We start from the raw sequence: 13,385 nt of genomic DNA, 5'->3' as shown, positions 1-13,385 counted from the left end.
GCCATTCAAGAAACAAGAAAACTGAGACTCAAGGAGTTTAAGTGATGAACTAGAATTGAAACCCTAATCCTCCTTTGCCTAGTCTCTTGTTCTTTTTGTCAATTACAATTCAGAATGTATATACATACAGCAGAAAGACTGCCCACCATGAACACACCTTAGCCAAGGCAATAAAATAAAAAACAGTTTGCATAGAAACACATTTTTTGGCGAACTCCTTGAATCCACTTTTGTGTCTCTTCCTCTACTTGTCTCTCATTCTATGCTCTGGATTGAAATCCATATAATCCATTATACTTGTTTACTTTATGATGCAAAAGCCTGAAAAGGCTCAATGTTCTAGCTAGTCTTTCAAAATTGGCATTTTCACTAGAACAAATAAAATAAATATCAACAGTACAAGTTCTGAGTGATACTAGCCTACGGAGGGTTTACATTTGAGCAAAAGCTCCTCACCAATGTTCTCCAAGTCACAAGACCTAGACGATTTTGTGTTCTTACATGTCAGGACTAACCTGCCTTAGTAATAGTGAAGATTTGAACCTAATTAACTTATAATGAACTCAATTATAAGTGCCTCTAATTAGAAGTTAGTAGCTCTCTTAACTAAACGACTTACTAAAGTTTTATATGTAGTTCTGTTAATGGTCACCCATTTACTCAACAAATACTCCAATTTAATAGGTTAATAAATTTACTATAACATGAAAATATTATTTAAGGGCTGATGTATAGCTAGAAAATGTAATCTCCCCCCAGCTTCTATAACTGAAGAAATGTAATTATTGATCAGTCAACACTGATTTCTGAAATTCAATAACACTAACTTACTAAAAAAGCAGAATAATAAAGAAGCTAAGACCAGTTCTTTCAGATCACAAACTTAATTTAACCTAATTTAACCTTAATTGAACCTAATTTTGCTAAATTTGTGCTTCATTGTTCTTTCTATTCTCTGATATCAACTCAAGTTCTATTTGAGTAATTATAGAGTAATCTTTCCTCCCTCAAAGGATAGTTTTAAAAACCTATATTCTCATACTCCTAGTATGTCTACACCATCCCTAAAAACTGCTTTTATAATTCTTACATCTCTGGGCAAGTGGAGAGGGAGGTTTTTAGTAACTTCACTTAGTAAGATGTTTCCATTGTCATAAGAGAGCAATTTGAAAGCTTCCACTTAAAATATGTCTTCTCCCTATTTTCTCATCCATACTACAAAGAGAAATGTGACTTTAATTCAACTGTAAGTCATGATCTTTAATTATTCCTCCATGTTCTTTTTTTTTTTTGGAGACGGAGTCTCGCTCTGTTGCCCAGGCTGGAGTGCAGTGGCCGGATCTCAGCTCACTGCAAGCTCCGCCTCCCGGGTCTACGCCATTCTCCTGCCTCAGCCTCCCGAGTAGCTGGGACTACAGGCGCCGCCACCTCGCCCGGCTAGTTTTTTGTATTTTTTAGTAGAGACGGGGTTTCACTGTGTTAGCCAGGATGGTCTCGATCTCCTGACCTCGTGATCCGCCCGTCTCGGCCTCCCAAAGTGCTGGGATTACAGGCTTGAGCCACCGCGCCCGGCCTCCATGTTCTTAAAGAGTAATAAATACTATGTTCCTCCCCTATAATGATAGAAAAATCCAATTCCTAAAGGTTTACCTTTAAGCAAAGTTTTAATCACTGCTGCCATTTTCCTCTGATATTAATGGACAATAATCCAACCCAGAACTAAATTGGAGTTTAGCAAATTTATGTTCATCATATAATACTTTGGTATAAGTTTATAAGAGCATATTTCAGACTGAAAGTGATTCACCTAAATATCTTGGGTGGGAAAAGTGAGTATAAATAGTGGTGAACTGTGTTTGTTATTCTTCCAGGTTTTCAGGGTGTGGGATATACAAACTCTCTCACTGTTACAAGTCTTCCATGACAGCCAGGGAGGGCCAGGAGACATGCAGATTTACTCCATGATATATGATGCCAATCACGGCATGCTTATTACGGGTAAGTGTATACAATTAATGCCAAATGAAACTCATGTCTTGATTTTTCACCTTTTTTAAACTAGCACTGGAGCACTAACTAGAACAAAAACAAAACTTGAAGGGTAACTTATAAAACCATGATTCATGACAGTAGATATTCAATTCAATTCTGCTCTTTCCTATATATTTCTGTGGCTGGGTGAATGAAATGTGCAACTGCACTTTTCTGAAAATACCAGGCTGGTTATTGCTTTCAGTTCTTGAACCTAGGAAGAAAGTTCTATTTGAGTAATTCTATAGTTATCTTTCCTCCCTGGAAGGATAGTTTTAATAATCTGAAAACACCAGGTGATTGCTTTAAGTTCTTGGACCTAGGAAGAAGGGCCTGGGTTAAGCAAAGAAGTGGGATGTATATAACTTGTTGCTATGTAGAGGGCAAATCCAGCCCCCACACCCAGCTCTGTTTTGACTCTGAAGCAGGAGTATGATCCTATCTTACAGTGGCTGCACCAGCGTGCCGAGTCAACGCCCCTCTTCTGCAGCAAGGAAATTTGGGCCCATGCCATTCTAATGATGAGTCATTACTCAGCAGGAAAAGTGCTGGCACCTTCACCAGCCTTTGCCTCTTGACGAAGACCAATGGAGAGTGAGGATGGAGTCCCAGTGCTGATGCCAAGAGATTTGTTGCTGATTTTTCTTGTAGCCTCTTAGAAAGTCATGCCTACTAAAGAAACAAGGGGCCCTGCTAGACATCTAGGGAGCACTTTTTATATGCACACCTTTATGCTTCAGGATAAAAATGAATTATATTAATAGTAGGTCCTCCTTCTAGAACATAAAACTAGAGTGAATTTCCTAAGCATTTTCCCACTGGCCACCTGCTCTGAGTTCCTGTGGGATTAATTAAGGCAGGGAAGAGGTTGGTGCTGTCTCTGCTGATGGAGAATGTAATTATTTTTGACATTCAGTGTGTTTATTTCCTGGATTAGGAGTGAACTAGCACTTAATACTTGATAAAGAACTTTCCACATTATAAAACAGGACTTAGTTTTAGTTTAAACACCTATTCTTTGTTTTACCTCCTCTAAAAGGAACATACTAATGACTATAAGTAAATTTTCCCTCTTAGTGCCCCAATTTGCATGTTTGATTACTAGGCTTAGCATTCCCATCCCATTTATCATCATAGTCACTAAGGATTCAAATAGTAAGGCAAAGAAAAAGAAGACAGAAAAATCAAGATTTCTTCCCAATTTTATACCATTCTGATAGCACCTCTGTTTGCAAAAATGTAAAGCTCTGTGTATTGTTTAATCACCAAAATTGCAGACACTTACTGCGACCATGAACTTGACATCAGAATTACATGAAGCTTATGTCTAGGATTTTAATTCATTCTTTGATTCAAATGAAGCAGCCATCAGTCCTCTAAACCCCAATGACAGCAGTACCACGTTCTAGAAATGCTTTGTAGAATATGTCATTGCTGCTGTCACTGTTGTTATCATTATTACTTTTATTAAGACAACCACCATTAGAATCATATATTTTTTCATTTGATCTGTACAGCCACCATATGAGGTAGTAATCATTTTTTCTATTTTATAAATGGTGAAACTGAATCTCAAACAGCCCAACTGACTAGTGGCAGGACACAAGGTTAAAATACTGAGCTGAGATTCAATATCAGAGCTTCTAACTCTTGACTCCACAGTCTTTCTTGGCACTGCATCATTTCTTTTCTTTTCTTTTTTGAGACGGAGTTTTGCTCTGTGGCCCAGGCTGGAGTGCAGTGGCGCAATCTCGGCTCACTGCAAGTTCCGCCTCCCGGGTTTACGCCATTCTCCTGCCTCAGCCTCCCAGGTAGCTGGGACTAGAGGCACCCGCCACCACGCCTGGCTAATTTTTTTGTATTTTTAGTAGAGATGGGGTTTCACCGTGTTAGCCAGGATGGTCTCGACATCATTTCTATAGCAGTAGTGTAACTAGCCAAAAAATAGAAGATTGCCAGGTTTCCATAAGCATATCAAGATTTGTTGACATCCATTCTGAATGAAGTCAGTTACCATTGCTATAATGAAAAGGATCTACCAAAAGGTCCAAGTATAATTTGACTATCTGGTTACCATATTCTGCTCACATTTCCATATTAAGGTATATGAACTGAGAAATACAACCAGATGAGCCATCTCAGTCCGTATCTACACATGAACAGATTTTATCTTAAAATTTAAACACTTCGGAGGGTGTTTAGTAACTCCTGGTGAAACTTCTCCTAAAGTTGAGAATTCTTTGGAGAAACTTGAGAAACTCAATGCAAAATCTGCCTTTTATTAACTTAATCTTTACATCAATAAAATCAGGAAGAAGTTTCAATTTTGCTTAAGCCACAGGAATGCTCTGAGATTCTTATTTTTTTTATCTTAATTTTTATTTTTTTGAGATGGAGTCTCACTCTGTCGCCCAGGCTGGAGTGCAGAGGCATGACCTCAGCTCACCGCAACCTCCCTTCCGGGTTCAAGCGATTCTCCTGCCTCAGCCTCTCGAGTAGCTGGGATTACAGGCACCCACCACCACACCAGGCTAATTGAGATTCTTATTAATATTTCTAGACATTACACTAAAACAGAGCCACAGTTAATTTTGATACTTAAATCATACTTAGAAAAACACAAGTAAAGCATACCTGCTCCTCATCTACTTCTACTTTACAGTGGTGATTTAGAAATTAACCTTATTTTATATCGATGTTGCAAGCACTGGCTTGTGATCATTCTCGTTCATTATACTTAATAAGACCATGTTTTCAGAGTGCTTTATCAATTTATTGGTTGAAAGGGGCTCTCTAACCATAAATTTCCACCACTAAGTGGAGGCTAACCTTCAGCAGAAAGCTGGTCATCACCATTATTACTGTGCAACAGATGGAGAGGCACGCTGCAGGCATAATAAAGAAGGAGAGAAGTAGACTATAAAATATAGGAAAATGAGGTTCACTAAAAAGGATATCAAGGAAGTCCAAATGGCCTGCACTTGAAAAATAATCCAGTCCAAAAGGAATGCTTTTCTGTGGCTGAATCATATGTGCTTTATCTGTCAAAAATGTTCTAGAATAAATGAAAATATTCTCACCTCATTAAATTTCCTAGGCATTGATCGATATTGCTAATCTCACTGTTTGGCTGTTTCCAAACCCAACTGCTTGGCTGAAACCCTTTGTGATGAGAAACTTCAAATATTGGGTATTTATGAGATTCTTACTTCTGTTCCAGGATCTAGTGTTATGGACATGTATCCTTTGACTAGGATGATACAAGACACCAAACAGGTTCCTCACACTCATGAACGAGAAATCAATGTCATGCTTTACAACAAATATCTTCACCAAGTACTCACTATCTGCTCTGAATCCATAATTAGGGTAAGTACCTATTGGCTTTTCAAACAGAAAGGAGGCAAAGCAGATACAATTTTCTCTTCTTAAAATAAATCGTTGAGTGATTAAGCAAATGTAGCGGCACATATGATGAGACCATACATTAGAGTGATTTTTAAGCTTTCATGAGTAGGTGAAAAACAAGCATTTTAATTAAGCCAGTTCAGACTGCTTGCTGTCAACCCACATGCTCCACTGAATAAACATGGCTAGTTTTCACTATCAAAATAGGAATTTTAAAGGAAATCTATCAAGGAGATAGAACTAGTCTGCATTTTTATTTTTATTTTTTTAGCGGAGTATGGCAAGAGGATTTACGTTAAGAAGGAAGGGGAATAAATTGATAGGTGTTTACTGTAACCCCTGTAGATTCAGAATACTTGCCAAGAGCCTTAAGTCTCTGTGATCTGATTTAATCTTCACAGCAGTTCTCTGTGGACAGATAAAGAGTTTCATTTTAAAGATGAGGAAACTAGGGCTCAGACAGATCAAGCAACATAGCTGGGATAAGCATGAGGGCTGGAATATGAACCCAAGTTTTTTTGATGTAAGTACTCATGCCCTTTCTGCCGCATTCCTCCAGCCTAGCTGCCAGAGGCATTTGAACCAGAGCAACCCCATCTTGAATAAGGCTGGGTAAAATGAGGCTGAGACCTACTGGGCTGCATTCCCAGACGGTTAAGGCATTCCAAGTCACAGGATGAGATAGGAGGTCGGCACAAGATACAGGTCATAAAGACCTTGCTGATAAAACAAGTCGCAGTAAAGAAGCCGGCCATATCCCACCAAACCCAAGATGGCAATGAGAGTGACCTCTGATCTTCCTCACTGCTACACTCCCACCAGCGCCATGACAGTTTACAAATGCCATGGCAACGTCAGGAAGTTACCCTATATGGTTTAAATAGGGGAGGCATGAATAATTCACCCCTTGTTTAGCATATCATCAAGAAGTAACCATAAAAATGGACAACCAGCAGCCCTAAGGGGTTGTTTATGGAGTAACCGTTCTTTATTCCTTTACTTTTTTCATAAACTTGCTTTCGCTTTACTCTGTGGACTTGCCCTGAATTCTTTTTTGTGTGAGATCCAAGAACCCTTTCTTGGGAGTCTGGATCAGGACCCCTTTCCTGTAACATGGCCATCACAGCATTTCCTAGAGGCCAGGGCTTGTGGCCATGCTAACTGTGTCCATCATTATGACCACTGAAGTCATCTGGCAGTGATGGCTGGAGGTGTGTGCTTCAGGTGTTTGTCCCTTCATTTCACGCATGCTCTCCAAAAGGAGACGTTTAGACTAGCAGACAGCATTCCTCTGGGGACCCTTCAAATTACCCCTCAGTCTCTGACTTCTGTGATCGTTTGCTGGAGATTTTCTCAAGTGAGCATCTCCTGAGTTCATGATATTAGTGCATTTCTGGTAATGCCTAAAGAGAGAGGTAGAGGAAAACGAAAACTGAAACCTGTCCTGCTTTCGTGCAATCAGTATTTCATGCAGTCACCTCTTACGGGGAAAATGTCATCCCTGTGTGGGATAAAAGAGTGGAAAGGAATACATGAAGGTGAGTTTTCATGCCAGGTTGGTTGGAGAGAGATCACACTGCAGGCCAGGAGATGGGTGACCCCTGAGACCCATTCATGCAATGACCCACATTCCTCTTTCTCCCTTAAGAACCTCGTCTACAACCAGGGACACGCAGAAGTTAAAAGCACGGACTCTAGGGCCAGACTGACTTCACTCAAATCCCAGCTCTACCACTTCCCCACAAGTGGCCCTTCATTATCTGGCCCCCAGACTATCTCATCAGCTCCATCCCCTCCACACTCCCCCTTTCACCCAGCTACAGTGGCTTTCTTTCCATTCCCTGGAGGAAAGATGAACTGTCTCACCCCTGGCACTTTGTATATGCTGTCCTCTCTGCCACAATACCTACAGCGCAATCATTCTGTGTTGCCGGTTCAGTGCTGGCACGTTGTGGCAGTGCAATTTACATCTGAGCACGGCAACTCCATGAAGGAGAGACTCAGACAGATAATCTGCAGGTCTAAGGCCTCTACTGTGTTTCCAGAGAGAGATAATGATGACTCTTGAGTCTTGACATGTCTCTAGATTTTCTGATTACACCCATCCTAATTACACAGATGGCTTCTCTGAGGTCAGTCTCTTTCTCTCTGTCTCTCTTTCTCTCTGTATATGTCTCTCTCTCTCCCATTCTCTCTCTCGCTGGGCCCATGTCTCTAGTCACAACATTCCTAGGAAAGGTCAATGAGCTCTTTCCTCAGGATTCTTCTCTCAGGTCCCATGCTATTAATCACACATCCTGTCCCATGATCCCTGGCTAACTAGGATGAGTGTCACCAGGGAATAAATCCAGTTCATATTTCTTTTGTCGCTGACCTTGCAATTGTTCCATTTCTAACCTTGCTTCAGGCTTACAGTACCAACTGACCACTTCTTCCATGGCCCGGGGCTGCCTGGAATAGAGTCCCTGCCTGTCTCAGCCCTCCATTTGCAGCAGACACAGTCCGGGAGAGCACAGTAACTATTAAACGCACTTTATCTTTCAGAACTATCTTTGATCAAACCAACACTCAGGGCAGAGTGCTAGGAAATGTGTTAGATGTACAGAGTTCCATCTGTGAGGCTGTTGTGAATATGGTGTAATTCTGATGAGAATTGAAGGGCTTATTCCAAGGGATTATTTGACATTTTTGTTCTTTCCCATAGGTATGGGAACTCGAGACTGGGCTCCAAGTATACCAGATTTTAGACCCTCATGGTTTCAATATTGAAGTGACTTCTGCAGCTGTCGATGAAAGTGGATTTTTTTTTGCCACAGGAGCATATAACGGTCAGACTAACATCCAGAATGTGGCGTCTCTGCTTTAGGGTCCTGAGAATTTCTGCCGAAAACTCTTTCATTATTTGGGGTAGAAGGAGAGCATGAAGCAGGCTGGAATATGTCTGGGTGCCAATGAAATTCCTGTGCCTGGGTGAATAGTGGTAGAGTCCCTTATCTAACAGGCATCAATGTCTTGATATGGATGTTAAAAATGATTCCTCACATTGCATTTACATAGTCGCTTTAACAGTTTGCAGAAGTCTTTCGCATATGACATCTCATCTAATCCGTGTTGCACTGACTCATCCTATCGTTCCACTTTTGGGTACCATCAGCTAAGAGACAGACATTGGATTCAGTGCTTGCTAACAATAGTTTTACCGACAGTAGATTTCTGGACCAGACAAAACACCCAGCCAACTTTTTCACATTACTCCTAGAGTTCTATATTGGAGTTGTTCACATGTCTAGCCTTGCGGAGGGCATGTGCCATGCCAAACTTGAGAGGATGCCAGGCCCAGGTTGGGGTGGGCTGTTTGATGTGCCTTACACTATGCAGCACTGGTAGGACTTCCAGGAACTAAAGAGCTACAGACTGCCCTGCCTTTCACCCCACTCACTACGTACTAAATGAAAGAACTGCTTTATCTAGACCATATGACCAATTGCATGCACTACTCTGAATATATTTACCCTAGGCCTACACGCATAAGCCAATTGATGAATTGAGTGAGCATCTCGATGTGTGAAAGTCTGACTTTTTAAAGTGTGAGCAGATGACAACACCATGTGAAATAAAATCATGAATACTGAGTCGATGGGGTATGAATAAATGCAACTGCCCTTCACGTGGACCAGTTCTTGAGAAAGCAGTCTTAACTGTTCCATAAGCACACCCTGCATAGACACGAAATGTAGTTGTTGAAATTCTGAGCAATGTACACAATTATTATCATGCAGAAGCATTAAGCAATTCAATATATGACTGACAATAGTATTGTTTATATGTGAGCAAGCCATATCTTATGTTGTTAGTTCTAGAACCTAGAATTCTTTCAGATACTGAGTTTGTCCTTCTCAAAGGTACATATGTTAAATTTATTTTATTGTGTTTATTTATTTGGAGTCGGAGTCTCACTGTGTTGCCCAGGCTGGTCTCAACCTCCTGGCTTCAAGTGATCCTTCCTCCTTGGCCTCCCAAGTAGCTGGGGTTACAGAAGTGAGCCACTGTGCCAGGCCCTCTTGGTTAAATTGACAGAGATCCAGGACACCCTGGGAAGTGAGATTCTCTGACTCCCAGTGAAGTTCAAACCACAAGCCACTGGTCTCCTCTCATTACCACCCATCACCTGGGAAAAGCTGAGGAGTACATCTCCCTGCTCTCTGCTCCACTAAATCTGACTGCCCAAGTCCCAAGGTAGCAGGAAATTTGGACAAGGAGACTGGCCTCTGCATAACCCAGGAATGTCTGAGAACACGATAATGTCTTTTAATTGTTTGTGTGACTGTTTTCCTATAATGCCACAGAGTCCTTGAGGGTGGGCACTATGATTATTCATTAAGTACCCCCAGCTCCTACCACAGTGCTGGGTATACAGGGAGTATTTAATCGACGTTTAATGATGTTGTTAGTGGCCAGCAAACAAATATTGGGGGTGTGAGTGTTGCTGATGGAGAGAACCTGGTGTAGGGGAAGGAAAACAGTGCAGTGAAAACACTCTGGGTGTCGAGCAGGATTCGAGCTGAGGGATAAGAAAGGGGGTAGGGTTAAAGGAGGAGAGGAAAAGACCTGTGGTTCACTAGAGTCTGAACTTGAGGTGATCACTATAAAAGCCCATGTGAGAAGAGAATTCTCTCCTCTGAGCAATGACCTAGAAATAGGCATTCCACAACTATACTGTTTATCATCCCTCTGGCCCCTTCTTCCAGGTCCCCCAAAGCAAATGAATGAAGTTAACCATAAAGAAAGTATCTCCATCCATTTGAACTGCTACAATGGAATGCCATAGAGTGGGTGGTGTTTAAAAAAACAGTTTATAGCAGATTGATAATAACCAAAAACTGAAAAACAAACCATTTTTCAACATATGACTGGTTAGACAAACTGCAGTACATCAATACAGTGGAATACTACAGTTATTACAAGTAATACAAAGAAACAAACTAGTTATATTTGCAGCAGTTTGAATGTATCTGAAAGACACTAACAAAAGACAAGAGTCAATCTCATCCATTTCAGTTCTTTTTTTTTTTTTTTTTTGAGATGGAGTCTTGCTTTGTTGCCTAGGCTGGAATGCAGTGGTGCAGGGTCTCGGCTCACTGAAACCTCTGCCTTCTGGGTTCAAGCGATTCTCCTGCCTCAGCCTTCTGAGTAGCTGGGGCTACAGGCGCCTTCCACCATGCTCGGCTAATTTTTGTATTTTTAGTAGAGACAGGGTTTTGCTATGTTGCCCAGGCTGGTCTCGGAACTCCTGACCTCAAATGATCTGCCCGCTTCGGCCTCCCAAAGTGCTGGGATTACAGGCATGAGCCACCGCGCCCAGCCAATAACATTCTTGAAATAACAAAATAAAATGTCTTCAAAATGACAAACTTTTAGATAAGTAAAACAGCTTACTGATTACCAAATAGTGACGGTGGGGGTTGTGGTGACTATGAAGGTTAACACGAAAGTTCCTGTGGATTGATGGAACATTTCTGTATACTGGTTGTGCAAATTTATACACACAGTAAAATTGTGAAGAACTAGACACATACACACGAGAGTGCATGCAAAAAACTGGTAAAATCTGGACAAGGTCTGTCGTCTAGTTAATGGGATTTTCTAATGTCAATTTGCTTGTTTTAGGACTATACCGTAGTCACATGGGCTGGAAGCAATGGGGGAAGTTGGGACAAGATACACAGGACTTTACTATTTTTGCAACTTTCTGTTTCTTTTTATTTTTCAAAGTTCAAAACAATGTAGAAGGCTAACAAATTTTGCCAAACACTGAAACACTGATATAAATCTTTAAATTTTTACATTAGTTGAGGTCTCAAATGTCATATATCAGATTAATTAAAATGCTTTAAGCACTATCAGAATTGGAGCTGACAGTGTCTCCTTGGTATGTAATAAGATGGAAAGAGTGTTGGGCCCACACTGACATCTATAAAAAAGCAAGCTGATCTATGAAATCAGAACTTTTCTTGAACCTATGTGAGAATCAATGTTGCAGGCAAATAGCCTGAAATAGAAGGAAAGACACAGGCACTTCCGGGGACAGATAGGACACAGTTACTGGCTAACCTAGGGCAGTGATGAGAAGGAAATGGGGCTGGCATTCAGATGGGTGAGAATGTAGTCAGATTTGTAAGAACTGCTGAGATCTGAGTGTAGGATAGCATGAGAGTACAGCGCTTCTAAAAGCCAGAAACACAAAGGGAGTACGCGTCCATTCCCATGCTCCTCACACGGCTTGTCACATGTCACACAGGGCTGGCCTCCCTCATGGTGCAGATCTGGTAGACAGGAACAGCCTACACTGTGGAGCCACAGAAAGTCCCACCAGCATCCGTCTTACCGACAAAGCAAATGCCTAAGCCACTGAGGGAAGGGCGGCAAACCCTCCTGCTGATATTGTAGATGAAGACCTACTGTAAGGGAGACAGAGCTGAGCAAGTTGTTCTCTACCTCTTGAGGGGAGGTAGGAAAACCTCCTGGGCTCAGCCCATTTGACATGCTTTACCACTCAGGGCAGGAGGACTGGGTGTTTTCCAACAACAGAAATCGATTTCTCTCAGTTCTGGAGGCTGGGAAGTTCGAGATCAAGGCGCTGGCAGATCTGGCGTCTGGCAAGGGCCCACCTCCTGGTTTATAGATGGTGCCTTCTCACTGTGTTCCCACATGACAAACGGGTAAGGCAGATCCTTGGGGCCCATTTTATTACTTACTTTTCTTTTTTCATCTGAGTCACAGCAGATCTGAATTTGGGGCCTTTTTTATAAAGGCACTAATCCCATTCATGAGGGTTCTACCCCCATGACCTAATCATCTCCAAATACCATCATATCGAGGATTAGGTTTCAAATAGAAAGTATAATTTTAAACGTAAGAAAAACACTCGGTCAGGCACGGTGGCTCCCGCCTGTAATCCCAGCACTTTGGGAGGCCGAGGCGGGTGGATCACAATGTCAGGAGATCGAGACCATCCTGGCTAACACGGTGAAACCCCGTCCCTACTAAAAATACAAAAACAGGCCAGGCGCGGTGGCTCAAGCCTGTAATCCCAGCACTTTGGGAGGCCGAGACGGGCGGATCACGAGGTCAGGAGATCGAGACCATCCTGGCTAACAAGGTGAAACCCCATCTCAACTAAAAAATACAAAAAATAACTAGCCGGGCGAGGTGGCAGACGCCTGTAGTCCCAGCTACTCGGGAGGCTGAGGCAGGAGAATGGCGTAAACCCAGGAGGCGGAGCTTGCAGTGAGCTGAGATCCGGCCACTGCATCCCAGCCTGGGCAACAGAGCGAGACTCCCTCTCAAAAAAAAAAAAAAAAAAATACAAAAACATTAGCCGGGCGTGGTGGCGGGCGCCTGTAGTCCCAGCTACTCGGGAGGCTGAGGCAGCAGAATGGCATGAACCCGGGAGGCAGAGCTTGCAGTGAGCCCAGACCCTGCACCACTGCACTCCAGCCTGGGTGACAGAGTGAGACTCCGTCTCAAAAAAAAAAAAAAAAAAAGGAAAAAAGAAAAACACTCCATACTTTTCTTTCACTTTCCTCCCATGTAACCAACAAAACCAATCTCCAAGCTTGGCAGATTCTTACCGACTGGGATTCCCTCCAACTTTTTATTATCTAATAAGAGCTAACGTCCTAAAACATGTCAGCACATTAAGAAACGTGATAGATTACTGGAATGATCTTTCGCTGTGAATAATAATTGTGGCATGGTAGCGAACATTCCCGTGTTCGGGACGGCGTGTTTAGCACACTGAAAAGCGTTGGGAGAATAAAAACAGAAGAGACTCACTTAAGAGCAAAAGCTTAGTAGGAGAGCCTGAGGGTAGATTTCAAGGCGTTGCCTGGTCCTGTTTATTTTTATTTTTTCAGCCTGTGAGAAATCAAGGCATATAGGAATAA

The 13,385-nt window shown here is 42.0% G+C and overlaps 1 protein-coding gene across 1 annotated transcript in view; it reads left to right on the top strand.

Annotated features, from left to right (window-relative positions):
* The window catches only part of WDR64 (WD repeat domain 64), a 157,291-nt gene that overhangs the window by 86,150 nt on the left and 57,756 nt on the right, over positions 1 to 13,385 (top strand). The window contains exons 10-12 of the mRNA XM_074037116.1: positions 1,872 to 1,998; positions 5,252 to 5,400; positions 8,144 to 8,267. Of these exons, the coding sequence (XP_073893217.1) occupies positions 1,872 to 1,998; positions 5,252 to 5,400; positions 8,144 to 8,267 (400 nt within the window). The remainder of the gene's footprint in view (positions 1 to 1,871; positions 1,999 to 5,251; positions 5,401 to 8,143; positions 8,268 to 13,385) is intronic.

Source organism: Macaca fascicularis, chromosome 1, assembly GCF_037993035.2.
Source record: "Macaca fascicularis isolate 582-1 chromosome 1, T2T-MFA8v1.1".
Lineage (NCBI taxonomy): Eukaryota > Metazoa > Chordata > Mammalia > Primates > Cercopithecidae > Macaca > Macaca fascicularis.
This window is presented reverse-complemented; position numbering and strand designations above follow the sequence as displayed.